The 23,101-nt window shown below is 36.8% G+C and overlaps 2 protein-coding genes across 2 annotated transcripts; both read left to right on the top strand.

The window, feature by feature from the left end:
- Window positions 1-1,161: 1,161 nt before the first annotated feature.
- On the top strand, window positions 1,162-6,310 carry tbcb (tubulin folding cofactor B). The gene is made up of 7 exons (XM_014991036.2): window positions 1,162-1,344; window positions 2,351-2,507; window positions 2,609-2,752; window positions 3,675-3,771; window positions 4,075-4,266; window positions 5,050-5,122; window positions 5,206-6,310. The coding sequence occupies exons 2-7, from the start codon at window positions 2,388-2,390 to the stop codon at window positions 5,318-5,320; spliced, it is 741 nt and encodes a 246-aa protein (XP_014846522.2). The 5' UTR covers window positions 1,162-1,344; window positions 2,351-2,387; the 3' UTR covers window positions 5,321-6,310.
- A 987-nt stretch (window positions 6,311-7,297) lies between these two features.
- Window positions 7,298-22,853, top strand: clptm1 (CLPTM1 regulator of GABA type A receptor forward trafficking). The gene is made up of 14 exons (XM_014991032.2): window positions 7,298-7,406; window positions 12,350-12,486; window positions 13,391-13,514; window positions 13,851-14,009; window positions 14,119-14,236; window positions 14,324-14,409; window positions 14,890-15,010; window positions 15,110-15,354; window positions 15,825-15,918; window positions 16,040-16,230; window positions 17,059-17,154; window positions 17,782-17,917; window positions 18,651-18,818; window positions 21,282-22,853. The coding sequence occupies exons 1-14, from the start codon at window positions 7,356-7,358 to the stop codon at window positions 21,443-21,445; spliced, it is 1,890 nt and encodes a 629-aa protein (XP_014846518.2). The 5' UTR covers window positions 7,298-7,355; the 3' UTR covers window positions 21,446-22,853.
- Window positions 22,854-23,101: the final 248 nt, after the last annotated feature.

The following is a 23,101-nucleotide window of genomic DNA, read 5'->3' as shown; positions in this document are numbered from 1 at the left end:
AAATTTAAATCATGACCCAGTTCAGAGATGCATTGCTTTCCTCATGATTTACTTTTGTTTACGTTGCGATAACACATGATGAAAAGATATAAAAGCCGAAACTATAAAGATGAATGACAATCCCTGTGTAATATGATCTATGGAGACCTGCATCTACTGAGTACAAGAATGTAAATATTCAGGTAAATATGCAGGTTAAGGAGATTTATCTTATTTCTCTTCCTGTTAATCCAACATCCTTTAATCTGCAGTGTTCTTAATGTTTATGTGACATTGCAGAGGGATTAAAGAGAACAGGATGTTTTTCTTTTCTGTGGTAAACAAAATTATAATTTAGCTTAGTTTTCTTTTTTCATCAATAAAAGCATCAAATTGCGGACAAAGAGAAACAGAAATTGTTCATATTCTAACACCATCCACCAGCCCAGCCAGTTTGGTTTAGTAAAGTATATTTTTCACTGCCCTTTAACACACGGCTCACAATATAATAATAATAATAATAATAATAATAATAATAATAATTAATAAAGAAATAGTTTTAAATACTTATCCCAATCCAAAGCCACGGGAGTTTTAGAGATTTCAGTGCATCAAATGTGGAAGTAAATAACAGTGGGGCACTTTTGAGGCGTAGGGGAGAAATAGCGCCCCATATTGCTGAGGGTGTCCGATTTAGGAGTCAGAAATGTGAAAATCGGGCCATTTTCACCACTTTTCAAACCAAATTTAAACATCCGCTCATGTATTTTAACCACAAAAGGGAAAATGTCTATTTTCTGCTATCTTCTCCTCCTTAAAAATCTCTAAATATCTAAATCTACCAATCCAACTTATCAGTATCAGTCCAGCCTTCATTTTGATGCTCTAAAATCAAGCTGATCATAATTAATTTCAACACTTAATGCCGATGTATCCATGCCTTCGTCAAAGAATTCAACACTTTTTACGGGGTATTTATTTTGGCCATTTACACAATTGCGCCGTCTAGTGGTTGATCCTACATATTGAGATTTTTAGTTCTGTCCTTGGATTGGTTGTTGATTTTGTCAAGTATTTCCGGTGGAGGAGGTCTTTCCGTTGTTAGATCGTGTAACAGTAATTTTTATTGGTTGAGCTCGTTCTATCTCCAATATGATTGGTGCGTTCCTCCCAAGGCGGGTAGAACCTTCCAGAGCAGGGCGTAGCAGGAATTGGAGTTTGAGTTTTCTAGCGTAAATACAAAGCGAGGCTAGGTTCACCATTTTTGTTTTAGTGTCGTTGTAGTTTATAACGGTTTTTTAACCGTACACGGCTAGCCTGTTTTCTCAAAACTTGTTCATACCGCTGGAGATAAGACACACAAATGTAAGTAAATGTCAGAAAACTGTGGTTTATTCGAGGTATCTCAATGGGTCCAACGTGGCTGCTGCAGCTGCTTACCACCAACCCTATCAGCTAGCTAACCCAGAGTGTAGCCAACGATAGTCATATTTAAAATGACAGCGAAAAGAAGAAACCTCATTGAGTGAAATTAATCTGGAATAAAGACGGGATAAAAGCCACTTTGCTGGACTAAATGCTTGCTGTGATGCACTGAAACACGAGGACTTGTTGAAAAATACTGCGTCCCCTGGCAAAAACGTGGAGTCACTGCCTTTGTAGGATGCAGGATATTTTATTATTACATTGTTGCACCTACGGTAACATCTACTTCCTAATAAAGTAGATGAATAATACTTTATTGCAACTTTTCATGTTTTTATCCTGGTTACATTTGTACATTGCATTGTCTTAATTACTGGAGACTAATTGTTAGTCAAATTTCGACAATCCCTTTAAACGGTTGACAGATTCGTTTTGCAGGATGGAAACTGTTCATGTATATATATATATATTTTCGTATTTTTACTTGAACGCTTCATTAGATAGAAATCAGGACTCTTTGCTGTTTAACTTTTTATTCTATATCCTTGTTGTAAAGATTGGCTGCTCTCCTAAAAAAATAACTTCATAGTAATCAGGCCAACTTTTGATAAATGCAGTGGCACCAAACAAATATTTCAGCATCTTCTTCTTGAGCAGTTCAGATCAAAGGTTTTCTGTCGCTACATTTAATATACAATCACATTTCAGTGACTGATTTCACTTTGTGCAGTGAAAACGTACTTCCTTTGTAAGTATCAATGATGCCTTGTTCTCCCGGCCAGGTCGTCATTGTAAAGGATTTGTTCTCATCAACATCAGAGAGACTTTCCCGGTGTAGAAATGGACATCCTTTCCTCTGAAGTCGCATAAAAATGCCTTATTACATGTTTAAAATCTTTTCAATTCTGTTGGATGATCTGTTGATGGTATTTATTTTCATTTGTAGAAACAAGTTTTTAGGTGGGGCCCGAACAGAGCGCAGGATGGACGGTGAAGTGACGGTGGTTACCAACCCGTTTGTGAATGTCCGTATCACAAGCAGCCTTTCCAGCTTCGAGAACCGCCGAAGGTTCAATAAAAGAATTACTATTGCAGAATTAAAGGTAATATACAAGTATAACATCCCTTGCACTTTACTTTGAGAATATTAACTAGTTCTACTTTCTAACTGTGGTCTATTCTGTGTCTACTCTCTTGTGCTAAGATGCTCCTGGAGATGAATGTTGGTGTACCTGCTTCCAGCATGGACCTGGAGATTTTTAGCACCACCGATAGGTTCCTACAGAAAATCGATAACGATGAAGCTTTATTTGGTTCCTACCCTGTGGATGATGAATGCAGAATACATGTACGTACAATATTAAAAGTACTTGAAATGCAATATCTAGTGATACGGTAGATAAAATGTAAGTTACAGTAGATGTAAAATTTATTTACAAACTATACACTGGTTGAAAATCTAGGAGTGTGTGATGTTAAAATTGTTTTCCTTCTTAAATTAAGTGTGGAAACACACACAATTATTGGTCAGATAAATTGGGAATGTTTAACAGTCCTATCTGCTTGCATTAGCCTGCATTCGATACTCAAAGTAAAGCATCTATTGATTTAATTGCAGTTTTGACTGTCGTCAGCGTGCTGCACCATTACTCGTTAACGGCTCTCCTCACTGGGGTATAGGAAGCAAGGGTTTGTTTATTTAAATGTGCGCTGATCCAAAAAAAAAAAAAAAAAATCTGATCATCTTTAGTTTTATGTAAAATATCTGAAGGTTTTTTTGCAGAACTTGACTGATGCTATTTTTAAAAATTGGGTGGAAATCTGCATAAAAATCTTTCCATGTGAACTAGCCATAATTCCAGATGCTTTTGGGAGATGTGGACAAACATGATCACCTCTTGCATTAAAAAGGAAAAGCTTATTTGATAAAGTTGCTGTTGCCCTTTAAGCAGCTACTGTGACCAGATTCTGTGATCTTTTATCAGCTGTAAAAAACAGTTGTTTGTAATGTGTTCTCTTAATATATTGCTCTAAAAAGTTGTATAATAAATCCTATTTTTTTTCTTTCTCAAAGTGACCCTAATACTCCCTTGCATAAATAAAATTTTGACCTTTACAGTGACTTTATTTTAGTATAATCAGAATGTGTGGATGACATCAGGTTTTTTTTTTATTGTTATTGATGTAGATAGTTTACTGTAGTTAAAAAACTACAATAAAATGCTTGTGGTTGTTATATTATTGTGTTTGTCTCTTTGTTTCCTGACCAGGTTATTGACAGGAGTGGAGGACAGACCAGCGAGTTGTTTGATGATTCCAAAGTGGAGAAGTTTGAGCTCTCAGATGAGGCCTATGAACAACGGAAAGGTACAAATCTCTCACATTTCTCCTCTTAAATTTGTTCCTAAAACAAATCGTGGATTAAAAATTGATTTGAGAAATTTTTAATTTCACAAACTAATTATTTTGAAAGTGACAAGATGAGTATTAAAGATACATTTGCAAGCCACTTTAGTTAAAAACAAACTAACTACTACATTTTAGTTAAGTAAAAACTCTTGATTTGTTGACCATCCATTACAAATGTATGCTTCCATGGTTTGAACCTTGAGTCGCTCTTTATGGCTTTGATCATTATTGCTCAATGTACAAAATGCACATATCTTGTAGAATCCGTCCGGTCATTCTTAAAGAAGCAGAATTTAGGCCGCTTCAACGAGGAAGAAGCTGCGAAGAAGAAAGCTGAGCTCACCATTCGGGATGAACAGCAGAAGACTGCAGCCGAGGCCATTTCTGTCGGCAGCCGCTGCAAAGTGGAGGTCCCAGGGCAGCCCACAAAGCTTGGCACGGTTATGTATGTTGGTAAGTGTGCTTAAAGTCTATTTCCAGATTCATTTACCCTGACTGGTGACCGTTGGGTCAGAAGCAGTAATAATATTACATTTCCTGATATGTGGAGTATATCTGGTTTATTCGAGCTGTAAGAAACGGTGAGATTTTCAGCTGATAAGATGGAGTACAGCAAGCTGCTCTATTTTGTCTATGTGAGTTCTTAGTGTGTCTCTGCTGGATTTGAAAACTCTGGCACCATTTTGGAAAACAAAGCATCTTTAAACCCAGCTGATGTTGCTGAAGCAAGGAGTTAGAAATTAAAACAGCCAAACATTCTGAATGCAGACATTACAAAAATAAACTAATATTCCCATTTTATTAGTAACCTGTCAGTTGTCCTGAAGTTCCACTTTTCTGTGTCTGAGCAAAATCTTGTGCCTCGGGTGTAATATTTTAAAACATCATGAATATATGGCATAACACGCTACTGATCACTGTGACTCAAAGAGAGTAGAGACTTCCTTTGCTTTGTTGCACTTAAATGTGCAGCTTTAAGTTAGTCTCAGTAAACACTGCTCAGAGACGGTGTTGAAATCCAAAAATTCAACTTGGTGTTATTTTGCTTAAACTATCAAGCTGATTACTGGTAGGAGTATGATGTCTGTTAAAAACACATATGCTTATTTTTGTGGTTCCTATACAGTCTTCAACATTTTCCTTGGCTGTTTAAAACAGGAGGAAAAAGATTATGGCAAAATATTTGCATTTACAGGCTTTATTCCCTGTCCCACCATCTAATGTGTATCATTGTAGGTACAACAGAGTTCAAGTCAGGTCATTGGGTGGGTGTGAAGTACGATGAGCCCCTTGGAAAACACAATGGAACGTAAGATGAATTATTTTTTCCCCCCATTAATGTAAACAATTTTTGCAAATTTGAATCTTAACTTATTTTTATTGTGTGTCCAGCGTTCAGGGGAAGCAGTACTTTGAGTGTCAAGACAAATATGGGGCATTTGTGAAGCCGTTGAATGTGACTGTGGGAGACTTCCCTGAAGAGGATTACGGTTTGGATGAGATATAGAACTGTTCTCATTGTTTTTTTTTTTTTTTGTTTTTTTTTCTTGTTGTGGTCATTTATTTTAATTTCAGATCCACTCACTGAACAGAGAGGAAGGAGAATGACTGACTTATCGTAACAAATGTTCCTGTTTGTTCCGTGGATGGCATGATCCAAAGGCACTTTAGCTGGAAGTTTCTTTTCCCCGCAGCCTCACAGAAGTGATTAATGAATTTGTGACATTAGACGAGTCATTTAAAAAACTAGTTACATCTGACAGTGCTGCACACAAGAAGGTTTGTTTTTTCAGATTAATGTATTTAAGTTTTCTTATTTTGTTCTGTTTTTGAATCAGTTTGAATATTTTTTATTTTCAATTCATGTCAGCATGTCTGAATTTTGTGTAACTGCGCATATTTACAGTCGTATTGTTTAAGGACTGTCAATCGAGTATAAAATTCACTCTAATCATACTTGACAGTAAAAAGGGTCACTCCAGGTTAGTAACTTTGTGATTGGTAAAGGTAAATCAAAGCTGCAGGCGGTGGATACTTACATTTTTTAAAACAAGTCGCTCTCAGAAAATGCATCACATTTATTTTTTTAAGTAACAGGTTTGCTTTTTCTGACACTACTGCTGATTTTTTCTTCTTTTTTTTTTTTTTTAAAAAAAAGACCAACAAATATTTCCCTTCTAATCAAAACATGGCTGCTTTGTTTGTCACATGTCACCACTCACATATTTGTGCAACTGATTTTACTCAGTTACCTGCAGATCTCTGCAACAACTGCATCACTCGGTGTCAAAGTGTTGCATCTCAAATTGATGGTAGACTTGCTTTTGTTATATGTGAAAACACTTGGCATACTGTTTAATTTGGAAAAATGTAAAATTGTTATAATTTCAATGTCTTTTCAATAAAGTTGGTGGTAATTATTATTCATTGACCTCTAAGGTGCTGGTGACAATATGTGCCAAAGGATAATCCACACTAATAAAGACAGTACACGTGATCAGCATTTGGTTTTTTTTTTTGACTTGTAATAATAAGTGAGTCATATATTGTAATATTTGCATTCCTGACCAACAATCTGATTTGGATTTTTCATAACATGAAAAAGCTTTTTCCTCCTCACAGATTTTTGCTTTTGAATTTTGGGCATAGTTAAGTATTTTAGCTTATCGATCACAATAATCTGAGTAAATACAAAATTTAGTTCAAAAGACGATGTCATGTCTTGAGTTTTAAAAACCTACTTTGCTAAATCGCAAGTGCTCTGTGATAAATCATGTTTTGGTTAATATTAATAGCCACACCAGGGCATATCACTATAGAATCAAGTAATTGCCAGTACCTGCCAGACAATGTGAGGTAGGATAGGATCTCAAAAATCAGCACATCCTATCTGGATCTAAAGAAATTCAAGAAGAAGAAGAAATGAGAAGTCTGTTACCTTTATCAGTCTGGAAAGGGCGTAGGTACCTCAGTGAGAGCCAATGTATACAAATGAGAAGACATTGAACTGTGGAAAACTTGCCCAGGAGTTGTTAAACTAATAAAACCAAAGAAAGTCATAAGATAATGTTTGGCCGTTGCTTTGTATATTTAAGCTCAAACATATTTGATTATCTTGCAGGATAAGATTCAAAGCACACCAGCAAGTCAAATGTCTCGGAAAAATAAAGTGTGGATCTGAATCTGATTAATAAGCTGTGGCATGATGACTTTTATCATCCCGTTCAATTTTGAAAACTTTTCCATATCAAAACATTTTGTTTTGAAATATCAAATAACCACTTGATTATAGATAATGATTTTGATTATAACATTAAGTTACCAGAAAATGAATGACCCATATGTACTAAACATTATGAAATACTGTTATTTTTATTTCTATGTTTAATAAGTTAGTTTTTTGCAACTCGGTAGATGTTTTATCATTATGAGAGGGCGATGAAGGTACATCACTCCGATGACGGTACAACGGGAGTCTCGCGAGACTAAGCGCAGTTTCCCAGCCAGCAAGTGTGGTGTTTGCGCGATAGAGACGAGGAAAGATGGCGACGCAGGGGAGCGAATCAACTAAACCTACAGTCAGCAACGGAGAGGTAAAATAAATGACAACCTTACAGTGGGTTTTTACTCGTCACGTTCGGAGAGTTGGAGTCGGTTTGACGGTTTCAACGTAGCGCTTGCTCGTCCTAACATTTAACCGTGTCAACCGTCGCTGCGCGAGCCTCAGTGACGTTGTCAGTGCCGGTTGGTTTTAAAACGACCTCCCGTCGCCGCTTACAGTGTGTTGTGAAACCGGGACTGTTAACGAGTCGAGATACGGAGCAAAGAAAGTGTTGACAGTAGAAAATGTACCCGAAGGCGAACCTTAAAATAATGCCGACTATATGTTAAGTTTAATGTGTTGGTGTTTAACCAGCTGACAACCGCAGCGTGACAGTTAGCTATCACAAGGCCTGAACCTGGTCAGCGCAGCGTGGCTTGGTTAATGGGGCCAGTGTGTTCCCACTCATTTCAACTTTAGGTTAAACCCTTTCATATGCTATTTTCCTCCTCGGTGTGAATGGTGACCGTTCAAATGACAGAAACGCTGCCTCTTAAGATTGGTCAGGTAGGGGAACCAGATGTAGCTTAGCCAAAAACTGCCGAACAAGGTTCCTACGCAGTCTCTTTACAGAATGGAAAAGTAAGCATAATGAATTGGCTTCAATTCGACAGTTTTTGGCTCCTGGACAGCTTTAAAAAGCTCTCTCAAACAATCTACCCACACTTTTCAAATTTGAACCGGTCTATCCTTCAAAAGATATACATTCTCTATTAGACCATTAAGGCTTGTGAAACCTTCACCCAAGGGCAGTTTCAGTCCTTTTTATTGTCATCTAAACTACCGTGGATCAGCTTCATTTCTGGGGAAAAAGAACCCGAAATTAGTTATGTTATTACCATTTTGAATAGTTATAACTCACACTATTTACTCTGAAAAAGCACTAAAATTAATTTTAAATAAAATTTGTGTAGGTTTTATGCAAAGACAGATAGAGTTTTGTTTTTTAAAAGCTTAAATTTGAGGTCATTTACGTTCCTCAGCTTACTTTGTCCCAAGATCACAAAATGCTGAATTAAAATATATTTTCATCATATTGGCCTGAACCTACTAGGAACAATCATCACTGAATGTTTCACCTTTCAGCAGGTAGAGGAAATGTTAGTTAATTAAATTTATAATAGTCCTGTCATTTGCCAAAGGGTCATGTTTGTTACTGTATCAATATATTTTCACCATTTTAAAACATCAGCTACCATAAACCCAAAAACATGAAGCTAGTGATCTTTCTCAAAATAAAATGTATAGTGAAATTCTCATACTGAGACATATATTGTTTCCAACTCTTGATTGAGTCCTTTTTTGTTTATAGATACTTGAAAGCTTCATCCAGACTGTTTGATTTATTTAAGAATTCCTATTCATTTTGAACTATATTTTATACTTTTTTGTTGGATCAAAATTTTAACAATTAGTCCTGTATAGATAACTAACAGCAAAAGGGGAAAAATATGTATTTTGAGAGTGTATGCGTTATTAAAAAAAAATGTAAAAACTGCAACCCATAGCAGATAAAAATCTGTTTTTTATCTGCTAACATGATAGCGCAGCCATTAATTGCTAATCAAGTGATTGAAAATCAAAAATGGTAACCACAAAAGCTCAATCAGCTCTATGATTTAATTTGGAGTATCTGACTAGCTGACCAGATGTGTGGATGGTGAGTGGATCACGTAAATAAAGATATTAGACCACCACATACCACGTCATTTAAAACTTTGGGCGTCGTAGATACGTATGTAGTTCCATTTCTTTACAAAAAATTAAATTCTCAATATGTAAGATTAAATTGCTCAAGCAAGCAGAAGGATAGAAAGTCGCAGCAGTATATTTTTATTTAAAAGATGGGCATCTTTCTTGTTTATGGTTAATGCATTCAGTGAACATAGCTAACTGTAGATGCTGTGGTATATAAATGCAGACCTTTTATCATAATTTATATGTGTTGTATAGGACTTTACTATTTTGTTTTAAATCATAAAATAAATTTACAAAATTAACTTTATTGTTCATTTTGTATGAATAAGACTTGAAATGAATAAGACCATAAAAGTAGGAAAACTGACAATTTTTTTTTTTGTACTGCATATTTAAAATATTTACTTGCATGTAGATATCAAAAGTGGAGGAACAATCAAGTGGACATTTATTCCACTAAAAGTCTGAGGTCCTAACTTGGTGTCAGCATTAGTGGCATAAAAGTTTCAATATTTGTAGAGAGATTTCTTAATGCGCTTAATGTAACACAGCTGAAAACAACTTGGGTGAAGAACTAGAACAGAGAAGATACAACCTTCCCATAGAAAGTAAAATAGTAATATGGAGAACTTAAGTGTACCTAACCAGGCAGAGATTGATCTAAATGAAATGGAAGCAACCAAAGGAAATGGAAAAACAGACACTAGATAAAAAAAGATATTCAAAGATGACTAAATAACCAGAAGATATACGCTTGACAAACACATGCATTATCTAGCTGGTAGAAAAGGCCCACGGTCTTGTATTTGTTCCCTCTAATTAAGTGTAGTGTTGCAAAAAGACAGTATTTTCTGAACATTAGTCATCATAACATGTTACTAAAGGTCAGTGTGAATCATCACTTTAAACCACTTCTCTCCTGTGTGCTTCAGTCTGATGCCCGTAAAAATTCAGAGCATCGTATTTCACAAACAGATGAAAATATGAAGGATGAAGCAGCATTGAGTGGCAACAAAAAGCCAAGAATGTGGATTATTGTATGTTAGGTAGTTTTAAAACTAAAACTCTTACGTTGTTGTTTTAGATTCATTTTACAAACATATTTGCAACATTTTTGTATCATGTATTTTAATTCTATCAAATGTTGGTTTACAGTGTTTGCATCAGCTTCAAAGGGATTCCTTAATTTTCTAAATTAATCAAAGGTATTTGAGTTAGAACATAGTTGCCTCTAAAAAAACAAGACTTGTCTCTGGGAATCTAGATAGTGTCTTCAGGAATTTTGTGAATGTACTTCATGCATTTGGAATGATAAATTTTACAGCCCTTCAGGATTTTGTCTGCCAGAAAGAAAGATGCTTTGCTCTGGTTTCCATGTTCCCGTTCGGGACAATGCGTTAAGTGTCTCTTTGGCAACGCAAATGCTGTGCAAAGATAAATTTACAATTAATTACAGAGCGAGCAGTTTCCCAGCTCTCCAAATGTCCTGTTGCTAATCTGGAGAAATTTCTGAGACGGCATTTCGAGAGGGCCATCAGTCGATGACGCCTGGTCAGATTTAATCATAAGTGTATGGTCTGCTCTATTCTGTAACAGCAATGATCTCAGCACTTCAGTCAATGGTAGATTTCTCTTGCTTTCCAAACTCTATTTTATGATATTGCTGTCACAAAGTGTTGATGTTTGTCTCTAATCCCAGATAAAGGGCTAAAACTAGTGTGAATCATTCAGCTGGACAACCTAGTCAATGATTAAACTTTGTTCAGCTGGTGTAAATTATTATCTTAAGGTGGAGAGAGAACCTTTTTCTATTGCTGAGTGTATATTTGGGTTTTCTATACATTTGTTCCATCTAGGAAACAAAAGTTTATGTCCCAGTTTATTAGCTTTATTTTATTTTTGCATAGCAGGATGTGGTAGTGAGGATGAAAAGCCCTATTTTTGTCCACTTCATAGCCTTCAACAGTGAGCTTTATTATGTTGCTAAGCCTGTTGGATGCTACAGATCTTCTCATTTCCTTGTCTTTGAAAGCTACAAACATAACTTGTTGAAACTGATGACACTCTTAGCTTTGCGCTGTCTGTTTTAAGAGGCCAACCAGTGCTATCCCTTGTGTTTATAACAACAGAGCAGATTAGATGGTTAGATGGATAGTGAATGAGTCTCCTGACTTGGCATGTGCTTGTCTATTGTGATACTTGAATAGACTGTGACCTTGCCAGAGGGTTGTGGGGTGTTACATTGGCATGCTGCAGCTTGGGGTAAAGTGACCACTAATATCAGCTTTTACTGATCCAAGCGATCATTTACAGAGACTAAAACCTTCAGATGAATATGAGATGGAGGTCATTTACCTTTGGCCTCTACTTCTAAGGCTGTATAATTTCTTTTGATAGAATATTATGAACACCATTTCTTTCACCATTCAGGTGTTTTGTAAAAGAAAATCTTACTTAGTTATTGCCTCATAAATTAAAAAGATCAGTTATTATCCATCAACGTGATTTGTGTTCAATTAGAGGGAAACTTACCATATAGATTTTAACTTGGATCAGGTTTTTGGCAGCTAACTAAAGTGTAAATGTTTAGAAAGAGACATTTTCCCATCATGCATCTTGTCCTTATCTAGATTCTTACAGTTTTGACCAGTTGCAGTTTCTGCACAATCTTAAAAAAAAGTGTGATATTTTGGATTTAGTCTTCTTTCCATACCTGGAAAAGAAGACTTTCCAGGTATGGAAAGTCTTCTTTTCCAGGTATGGAAAGCTTTCTTTCCATACCTGGAAAAGATACCTGGATACCTAAATACCTGGATTTAGGTATTTTCCAGGTATGGGAGTCTTCTTCCATACCTGGAAAATACCTAAATCCAAAATATCACACTTTACATTTTTTAAGATTGTGCAGAAACTGCAACTGGTCGAAATATATCTATTGCAAGACTTTTTATTTCCCATTTTCCCTTTACATCTGTCTGTCTGTTTTTATAGTTTTTTTTTAATCAGTTGAAAATTACAAATGGATTAGGAAGTATGTAATAAAGTTGCATAAAAATGTTTGTAATAACTAATACTATTCTCACTTTGTTCATTTGTTGAGCAAATCAAAGTTCTCTTTCAGCAATACTTATTTACACACTGGTTTCCACTGAGACATTGTGACATTACCCACTGCTGCATCACCAATGAGTCTTCTATTTGGCCACACTTACATCTTTTTCATGTTTGTGTTTGTAGGTGAGCAGCAATGGAACCGCTGCAACAACAGACGGTCAGACTGTCCAGACAGCTGAAAATGCCCAGGATCCTCAGCAGCAGCAGCAGCAGCAACAAGCACCTAATGCCTGGCAGGTCATTAAAGGGGTCCTCTTTAGGTGAGCTTTACTTGCCTTTAATTCAGACTGAGTAACTCATTTCACCAGCTGGCAGATAAAGGACTAGCGTGTCATTGTAATAATAAATAAAAGGTTATGTATTCTATTAGAATCATAATGGAGTCACTGTTTTATTGAAGGATACAAGTTGTTGGAGAATAATGGGCTGCAGGTCACTTAGTTCGCTGTGCTCCAGATCTGTGTAGAGACTCTGCAGTCGGTCTTTCTACTTCTCTTCTCTGGGTCATCATCTTTTCTGTGCAAATTGAACCATGAAGCAGAGGACAAAAAAAAAAGAATAATTTTCTAAATGGTTGAGAAAGATCGAGTCCTGAAATAGAAGCTTTATTATATTCCAATTTCATTTTTGTTGTCCTGACACAGCTGCTTCTTCAGTTTTCCTGAAAGATCTATTTTATTTTTTGTAATTGACTCAAATGTCATCTTCATTTGGTTACTGCAGTTAAAAAGCGATATCATTTTAATAAAACAGAACATCTTGTTCCTTCATCGATGTAACTGGTGATCTTTTTGCTCTGTGGTGTTCTGTTTTTTGGTGTTTTAAATCACCAAAAAACTGCAAGATGGGACACTGAAGGCTTTAAATCCAGATAAAATATATTACTACTTGAGCTCCAATTAGTTGATAGTGAACAAGCGAAACATTTTAGAATTTTAATTATCAGTCACTTAAGTGGAGTCGTCCTGTTAGCACCTATTCCCCTTTCCACCAAATAAAAAACTCAAAAGTTTCAACATGAACTCAAATTCCAATTTTAATGCGAGTACCACAATTAAATAAAAATGACATTTGACATGTTTTTATCTTCTCTACAATTTTTACCTTCAACTGTATGTCAGCTAAATCAACATTTTACTGATTTGGTGTCGCTTGTTTCTCCAGAATCTTCATAATTTGGGCAATCAGTAGTTGGTTCCGCAGAGGTCCGTCCACTCCTGACCCCAACACCCCAGCAGGGGCCCCCAGAGTACCCAGCAGGAACCTCTTCCCCAAAGACACCCTCATGGTACAGCACTTTTCCTCTTTCTCTTCCTGTTTTCTCATTTATGTGAATTAAAGATAAATAAAAAATAACAATATCTAGTGTCTTTTGAAAGTTGTGTGAAATATCTTTCACAAAATTTGAGTTTAAATTTAGTAGGCATTTATATTTTTTCAAGGCACTATACATATAAAAAGAATAATGTATTCAAGATCTTCATTCCTAAACAGCCCTCATGTTGGGATCCCTAACGTAATCTCACTGTGGCCGAGTGTTAGCATGCTCTCAGCCTATCTGGCTGCATCTCTCCTGACACTGTAATAAGATAAACACCTTTTTTTTTTCTCACCATGCCTGCAGGACCTGTACATCTACGTGTCCCAGGAGGAGGTGTTCTCTGACTTCAACAACACAGATGCCCTTTTCTGGTTCCACAGGGACCTGGTCTATGGAGACTGGGCCACAGGGGAGAGCGGAGATGGCTGCTACCAGCAGTATAAAGAGTTAGACATCTCAGAGGTAGGGGTTTCTGAGAATGGGGGGGAGGAGGGTTCTACAGTGGAAGAGTGTCTATTATAAATTTGTGTCTGCAACTCTTAATGTCTTCCTGTTTGGTGGTTGATTGCAGAAAGTTCAGCAGAATGGCTCCCTGTACATTCATGTCTACTTTACTAAAAGTGGATTCCACCCCGACCCGAAACGCAAGGGGCAGTACCGCAGGCTGGCAACAGTTCATTCAACAAAAAGTAAGGAGCAGTTTTTAAAGTTTTAAAAAAAAATTTTTTTTTACAGCAATTAAATAACCACTGATCACTGCTTTGTTTTTTGTGCAGTGCTCAATAAATTCAAAAGAAGAAAGTTTATGAAAACTAAGAATCTGCTCACAGGAGAGACGGAAGCAGATCCTGAGATGATTAAGGTGAACTGACACAAAAAACAGTTGAGGCTAAAATGTTGTCTAACCCCTGCATTTTTGTCTGATATAACATCCCCATTTCAACAGGGGGCAAAGATATTTGTTGTTTAAGGAAAGGGGGGGGGAATTTTCAAAATAAAATTTGATACATTTATCAGAACCATAATTTCTTTTTTCATTTGTAACAGAGCTTACCTGTACCAATTGGTCGTATATAGCTTCATATCTAAATCACATGTAATGTAGCAAAGATTCCTGGGAAAAGTTGAACATAGAGAAAAGAGAACAAAGAATTTAATCACTAGAAATATTTTCTTATATAAATGAAATGAGCATAAAAGCACCAACACATTTCTTCTACAAACTGGATAACCCAAGTAAAAGATAATTTATTTAAATTTTATCAGTTTTTTTTAAGTAGCTTTCCTGTTTTTGTTGTTGGCTGTTGCTGCTCTGAAATGTCTCAACTATATTTCCTCACAGCGGGCAGAGAGCCACGGTCCAGTGGAGATTATCTCCCACTGGCACCCCAACCTGACCATTAATATGGTGGATGATCACACAGCCTGGGTGAAAGGCTCTGTCCCACCCCCTCTAGACCAATGTGAGTTTCACTTCCTGTTTTCAATGTTTCAGTTGTAACTGAATTTCTAGCGTTTTGGTTTTACGTCTCATATTCCCGTTGTTCTGTGTCTGACTCCAGATGTTAAGTTTGACGCAGTAAGTGGCGACTACTACCCCATAGTTTACTTCAATGACTACTGGAACCTGCAGAAGGACTACTATCCCATCAATGAGACCCTGACCAAACTCCCGCTGCGGCTCACCTACTGCCCGCTGTCCCTGTGGCGCTGGCAGCTCTACGCTGCCCAGAACGCTCGCTCGCCATGGAACTTCCTGCCTGAGGACACATACGAGCAATCTGACGAAGACCAAGACTCCGTCAAGGTGAGCTCCCACTGCTAAATACAATGATGTGTTGTCATGTTAGTTGTCCCGTTTTTGGTTGCAGTAGTGTAATCTATTAATCTATTGTTATGTTACATCAGAGAAGAACCCTGCAGGGTTCTAAATAATAGTAAACATTGTTTTAATGAAGATGAGAGCAGGAGTATTTTCAAATTACAAGAAGGATGGAAAAAATGAGGATGATTAAATTTGTGTTCACAATATTTTAAAAATGAGTTTCAGTAAGGTTTGCTTCATTTGTACATTAGTAGATATTTTTATTGCTTTTTGTATTAAAGAATATTTCAGTTAATTATTCAGAACTTGACCTGATTTGGCTCTTCCTTAGTCTTAGTGTGATTTTGTTATCTTAGTTAAATAAACCCTGTGAACACTTTTTTGGTGTTTGTTTTTAACAGATGAGAAAACTTGTATGCTTTAACATTAAAATGTTGTTTTTTCTTGTACAGGTCGCCCTCTTGGAAACCAATCCATACCTGCTGGGACTCACCATTGTGGTGTCTATTGTACACAGCATCTTTGAGTTCCTCGCTTTTAAGAATGGTGAGTAGGCAGATATTTTTTCTCATTTTTCATCAAAAACAGAAGGTGTGTTAGCACGGTCTCCCAGCTGAGCTTCCCCACATCATCCTCTGTTTTTCTTCTTTTCTTTCCTTCCCATTAGATATCCAGTTCTGGAACAGCAGACAATCTCTGGAAGGACTGTCTGTGCGCTCCATTATATTCGGGGTGTTTCAGTCTCTTGTTGTGTTGCTGTACATTTTGGACAACGAAACCAACTTTGTGGTTCAAGTCAGCGTCTTCATCGGTCTTCTAATTGATCTGTGGAAAATCACCAAGGTTATGGATGTCAGGGTAAGTAAATAAACACTAACCAACGTGTGCATTTTGCTGTAAAATCTGGGGAAGTTTCTATGTTTTAGGGAACAATAAACAAAAAATCAATTAATCGTATGATAAACTCGAACAAACTAAATTAATTTTCATTTGCTTGACATATCATTTTTCTTTTTTTTCTTTCTATCAAAACTGGTCTTCAGTCTGGTGCTCTGGTCTCAACTATCCCTTTTTGTGAAAGACAATTTTTTCTGAAGGAACCTCAAAATTACTTTTATTTGTTATTTCTGTTTATTTATTTTGGATATTAAAAATGTCTTCCAGTTTCAATGTTTAAAAGTTAATCAGAATTTAAAGTTTATTGATCTTTGAGGAAGTGTTCTTATATTCTTCCATTATATTACTTGAAAATTGTCTCAAGACAACAATATTATCGTTTATCGCAATAAGTTCTGGGACAATTTATCGTGACAGGCTTATATATAACATGCTATGCTTTTTATGTAGGTGAGCTTAGCGGGTGTAATGTAGCTTGAGGAGGTATTATGTATTTTTCAGAGATAAAGTATCATTTTATCGCACAGTCAAGCAATTATGTTGCCTTCAGTAGTTATCAAAATGCCGTATATATCCAAAATAAATTAAAAGAAATTTGGCTTTGAATTATAGACATAATTGATGCCTTGAAATTGGCCTCCATCTCTTTAAGAAGCTCTTACTCTTTCTAACCCCCCTTCAGCACATCATGGCAAGAATTATAGTGGGAAATTGTAGGGGTTGGGCTCATTACTTATTACCAGATTTATGTGAATTTCTGTTCTGATCGTTATTTTTTGCTCCCTCTAGTTGGACCGAGAGAACAAAATTGCAGGGATTCTTCCTAGATTGGTGTTCAAAGATAAATCAACGTATGTGGAGTCTTCAACCAAAATCTATGATGATGTAAGTTTGCATGATGTTCAAGATGCAGCACTCTAGTCATGTTTATCCCAGTAAATTCAGTTTAAAAAGGGAAACTCATGTAAAGATTAACTAAATACTTTGATACATTTTTTATAGCTAAAAAAATAAAAAGAAAGCTGGAATATCATTAAAGGCCAAATTTAAGTAAAAGGGATCTGTGGTAGAGATGTGACGCTACGGCCTGTTATAAACGTTGGTTTAGTATTGCTGACCAGCGTCGTCGCCGTCTTGCAAATAGTCATTGACGCCTTCTACAAGTAATGACCGGGGGCAGAAAGCTTAAAATGGTTATTGCTATATTCAGTGCATTGTATCAAAGCATATTTTTGAAAAGTTAAGTGGAAGGAAAATGTTGCCCAAGTAACTGAAATAATAATCATTGTTAACAAACGTTAAAAAGAGTTTCGGTTTTTAAATTGAATTCACCTGGGCTGATGAAGTTGAATCAGCCAGCAATGTTGTTTCCTTTTGGCAACCCTGAATGTTGATGCCTGATGAATGACCTGAACGGGTCTTTTAATTGTATTTTACATCAATGAACAACATCAGTGTATGTAAGTAGCACAGAGTTGTGTTGACCTCCGTTCTGTGTTGTTGTGTTAACAGATGGCCTTCAGGTACTTGTCATGGCTGCTCTATCCTCTGTTCGGCTGCTACGCCGTCTACAGCTTATTGTACGTAGAGCACAAAGGCTGGTACTCCTGGGTACTCAGCATGCTTTATGGCTTCTTGTTAACCTTTGGTAAGTTTATCTGATGGTTTCATGCCCTTTATTACATGTTTTTTTTTTTCCTGCTGCATGGAACATTTCCAATAATCTCAGCTGTGACCATGTAAATAAAAACAAATCTAGATTTAGAGTAATTTAGGCTTGAAATGTTACACCTGTCGAATCAAGACTTTTTGATGTTGTTTTTTTTAATTGGAAATTGTGGGAAAACCCCAAAAAACAATACCTGCATGTACTTTCTTTTAGACAGTAAAATGTGAAATATCAACAAGATAAGCTCTTGGACTGAAAGTTTTATGCTGATTGATTCTTTAGAATTTTAAATATTTTAGTATTTTAGATTTTAGGTTGTCTTAAATATTCAGATTACATCAGCAAAACATTCAAAGCTGTTATAAATTTGTCTTTTTTGTGTCTTTGTGTTGTAGATTTCCCCAAAAGATTATTATTCTGTTACTAAATGTTCAGCGCTTCTTTATCTGTTGGTGATCGTACACTAACATTCCTGTGTGTGCTTCTATCGTTTTATTGGGATGTTTTGTCAGGTTTGCTGCATCCCTTAAACTGTCCCTGGTTGCAAACACACCTGCTGGTTTTTATACTTGCATCATAGTTGCACTTCTATATTCCCTGTAGTCTCTGTTAAGGCTTTGTGTATTTTTAGACATTGAATTGCACTCTGACAAGCTGCCTGCTTGCTTTACTGAGTTGATTGTATAACCAGCTGCTTTCTATCTCTTTTTAGGTTTCATTACAATGACACCGCAGCTATTCATTAACTACAAAATGAAGTCTGTAGCTCACCTCCCGTGGAGGATGCTCACCTACAAGGCTCTCAATACCTTTATTGATGACCTGTTTGCCTTTGTGATCAAGATGCCCATGATGTACAGGATAGGATGCCTTAGAGACGGTAAGTCCATTGTTGATGCAAATTCCCAAGTGCTTGCTTGAGAAGAAGACAACAGCTGGACTTCTCTCTTGTTTCTTGAAGGCGAATGAGAGACGAAATAACATGAAACGAGAGAAGTCCTGTTGCCTTCTACTAAAATATTTAACTGATAATTTATACCAGCTGATAATTATGTTAATCAGATAATGTTATGTGACTAGAAAGTGATGCATGCTGTTTTTGTTTGATGCATTTTAGATTTTCACTCTAGAGGCAGTAAATCCAGAGGCTTTGTGTTTGTTTGGAGGAAGATTTGCTCAAATTCTTTTGTTTAATATCAACCAGAAATGGAGCTCACAAATATTTGCTCCAGGAATCCAGCGATGATTCAGACCTGCTGTCCAGATTACAATAATGCTGGGATGTCCGCCTCAACTTTTACTGTAGTTAATCCTCCAACTCCACCTTGTGGCAATTAATTGTAGCTACTTATACGGAGTTTTCTTTTAATTTGGAAGACGGCAGGCTTGATTCAGCTCTTATGGTAAAAATCAGATATAAATATTCTAAATATTTTGAATTTTGCTTATTGTAATTTTACTTATTGCTTATTATAAGATTTTCTCCAAATACATAGTTGTTATTTGGAAAATGCATCAGTAGTATTGTTCTTTAGGGGTTACTTGATGTAACTATATATATATATATATATATATATATATATATATATATATATATATTAGGGCTGTTGTAAACGAATATTTTAGTAATCGAGTAATCTATCGATTATTCTTACGATTAATCGAGTAATCGGATAAAAAAAAAAAGTAAAATGAAATATTGGTAAATCTGGCATAATACCGGTGTTACTATGAGATATCAATATCAGTCCAATTTTTCATATTTGAGGATCCCTAACAGTTGCTTTTTTGTAGTTTAGAAAACTAACCTGTAACAATAATAGCTCACTTTCTAAGTTAACCAGAAGAAAAGTTATAGAAAAATCTGAAATTATATTGAATTTAATAACAAAGAGGCAGGCTCACAAATATGCTTATAAAAAATGTCTACAATCCAGCTTTTAGTTTATGTATTCATCTTCAGTGAGTTTAATAGATTAATTAAACTCACCTTGCCACCTAACCTGTCACGGTTTGGGTTTGAAAATACGGGAAATGCCGCCTGGAGTGGGAGGAGAGGGCGAATGAACGAACGTAAGATGGGGTGGAGGGGAGGAAATAGACCAGCGGACTGACGAACCGTTAGACCGGGGGACGAACACGGGGGGAAGCAATACGGGATATTTACGACACCTTCACTGGTCACACTCAGAAACTCATCTACCAGCCATGTACGATGCGCTCCGCCACCCGTTTCTTCTGACCGGGATATGAAATTTATTGTACGGTTCGTCGGTAAAGCTAAATTTACACGGTAAGCATCAGCTACTCAGCCGCCCGCCCTGTTCAGGCTATCCGCTCACCTCAGCGCTCTTCCCGCTGTTCGCTTTCAACCAGCAGCCCCGGAGGAGAAATGCTGCCGTACTCCAGGCATTCCCCAGTCATTTTAAGGATGCTTATTGGTTCCCCAAAAACAATAAAAAGTCGGGCATTATCATCAATCAATAAAATCCCCACGGGCCAATCTTGAAGATTGGACTTTATGCCGCTGAGACTTAGCTTTTGTCAACAACTCAGAGGCGGAAGTGAGAGCTCCGCGCAACGCAAATGAAGTCCCGGCCGGAACACGGTGCGCTAACTAATAAAACATAAATTAACGAAGCTTCGAGGCAGGTACATTTTCCTCGAGGAATTTTAGTAATCGAGGTACTCGAATCATTCGAGGAATCGTTTCAGCCCTAATATATATATATATATATATAGGGCCTGGGTCGGTCGTCATGCTTTTCCATCTGTCTGCCATATTGGATTTAACAAAAATGTTCTTGGCCTTGCAGCTGATGGCCAGTAGTTGATGGTGTATTTTATGATGCATTGGTGTCCACTTCAGTGGCCTGTGTGCATTTGTACCATAAAAATGTAGCACAAGAAGCTCAAGAAAACGTCTTTTAGAGAGCTGTCTACTGCAGTGATCACTCTGTATAAAAGGCACATGGTGGCAAACTTAACTTCTTATGCTTATTTGTTAACATCATTTTTTTCTTGCCACTTTCAAAGTTCAAAATTTTGGCGTGTCCAACTAATAGTTGCTCTGCTGGCAGATTCTACACTGCAGTTTGTGGTTGTAGTGTGACCATTTGGAAAACTTTTTATGGGGCAACGTATTTGGTAGTTTGGATATTAAAGGTCATACTTATGAGAACAGAAAAGCCTCAAAACTAAACTCCAACTATTTGTTGTATAATTTAAATTTTTGAAATATTGTTTTTTTTTTGTTTTTTTAATGATGCTCTCTGAAACATGTTGCTAATTTTGAGCCGCACTGATTCACTGACACACCCGACTTCTGACTCCTCTCCTGCAGACGTGGTGTTCTTCATCTACCTTTACCAGCGCTGGATCTACCGGGTCGACCCCAACAGAGTGAATGAATTCGGCACCAGCGGACTGGACCACACCCAGAACAACACCGCAGAGACCACGCCCGCTGTCACAGACAAACCAGAGGGGGAGAAAAAGAACGATTAAACACGACCCCGCACTTACCTTCTCCCGTGGCTCCGACCACCGGGGCGAAGAGGACTTGTGAAAGTTAGTGCAGGGAGCGGAGTGGTCGTTTAGCCGTTTAATGGACGCCACTACAGAAAAAAAAACAAAAAAACAAAACAAAAAAATAAGAAAGAAACAAAAAAGTTGCAGTTTAACTGTTCCCTCTGATCTCTTTGTGGATCCGCAGAGAGTCCTATTCAGTGTAGACTTGGTAAATTCTTATTTCTGTTCCACCACCCTCCCCTGCCCTCTCGTTTTGCAGTTCAAGTGAAGTAATACAAAACGTGACGTACTGTATTCTGTAAGATTTCTTTCCGGAGGGTGACGATGTGTTCGGCTAGATGTTGGAAGGGGAACAGTTGCCAGATTTTCCTCCATTTTACTTTTTAAACAGGGAAGAAAGAGGCCAAGTGCAACTTTTCTTTGTGTCGATTCCTTGTGAATTTTTTTTTTTCCTTTTCATTCCATGTGAGCACCGTGTTTCGGGTTTGCCTAGAAACTTGTGTGTAGTGCTGGAGGAAACTGGAAAAGTCCTGAGCCACACTGGAGGACGAGACGTGGCGACCGGAGACTCGACAGACGATCCCGCGGGGCGCGCTGCCCGCCAGACAATGACTACTACACTCAATTTTAAAAATGGTTAATGTTCTAGACTTGAACACAGAGGAAAAAAAAGAAAAATAACAGCCTTGTTGGTATTAATATAAAATATTGATAATATTGATGACTTAATCTTGTTTTGCAGTCACTGAAACATTCTTTTGTATCTCCTTTAAACTGTACAGACTTATGTTAATAATTAATGTCCAAAATATTCAGAAACCAATGAGTTGGAAGCCTGATTTTTATGTGTCCCATCAGCCTGATGTCTGATTTTTTTTTTTTTTCATTAATCTTCACCAAATCACTACAGCAGCCAGGAAACCAGGAAACGGTCAGATGCATTCTAACAGAATTACAGTGTCTCTTGTTTTTCTTTCTTTCTTTTTTTTAAGCTCTGTAAATCAAAAGAGAAGGGTTCCATGTTGGTGCATATTAAATTTTTGAGCATCCATGTTTATAGTAAAGACTTAAGTGTGATTTGAAATGTCTATGCAATGCTTTGTTTTTCAGATTTTACTTCTAATTTTGTGTTTAAGACCAATTATTATTATTTTTGCATGGAACTGCCTTTTATTAGTTTCTAATGATATTGAAGGAAATATAATTTGTGTATTTTAAAAACATCCACATTATGAGCCCGTTTTTAATCCTCTTCTCTAAATTGTCATCCCTTATCCTGGTATGTCTGCAGAACGACGGTAACCAGCATTCAGGTTCCTGCAGCCTAAAGATGACGGCTAATAGACATTCTGTTTGCAAATAAAATATTAAATGTTTAGAAAAATCGGCTGTATTTATACTGACCCATCGGTTTGGGAAATTGAAACTGGTATAAAATTTAAGCTAGTCGGTCTTGACATAGGTTGAGCAATCACAGCAAAGTTATTCAATTAATCTTTTATAGTTTCACTTAAGATAAATGACTAAAATGTACATATTGTAATAAAAAAAAGCCAATTTGCTTCTTGATGAGCTCCACTGTCGTTATATAGACAGTCACAGTGACTGTACACCTTTAAGTGTATATAGTCA

Source organism: Poecilia mexicana, unplaced genomic scaffold (genome assembly GCF_051168715.1).
Source record: "Poecilia mexicana isolate PSO_F unplaced genomic scaffold, ASM5116871v1 scaffold_13, whole genome shotgun sequence".
NCBI lineage: Eukaryota > Metazoa > Chordata > Actinopteri > Cyprinodontiformes > Poeciliidae > Poecilia > Poecilia mexicana.
The sequence above is the reverse complement of the archived record's forward strand: the minus strand, read 5'-3'. Positions and strand labels throughout refer to the sequence as shown.

Coding starts and splice junctions, on each gene's coding strand:
- tbcb (XM_014991036.2), top strand. CDS start 2,388: ATGGACGGTGAAGTGACGGTGGTTACCAACCCGTTTGTGAATGTCCGT. Junction 2,508..2,608: donor TTACTATTGCAGAATTAAAG/GTAATATACAAG, acceptor TCTTGTGCTAAG/ATGCTCCTGGAGATGAATGT. Junction 2,753..3,674: donor ATGATGAATGCAGAATACAT/GTACGTACAATA, acceptor TTTCCTGACCAG/GTTATTGACAGGAGTGGAGG.
- clptm1 (XM_014991032.2), top strand. CDS start 7,356: ATGGCGACGCAGGGGAGCGAATCAACTAAACCTACAGTCAGCAACGGA. Junction 14,010..14,118: donor AAGAGTTAGACATCTCAGAG/GTAGGGGTTTCT, acceptor GGTTGATTGCAG/AAAGTTCAGCAGAATGGCTC. Junction 15,011..15,109: donor CCCACCCCCTCTAGACCAAT/GTGAGTTTCACT, acceptor GTCTGACTCCAG/ATGTTAAGTTTGACGCAGTA.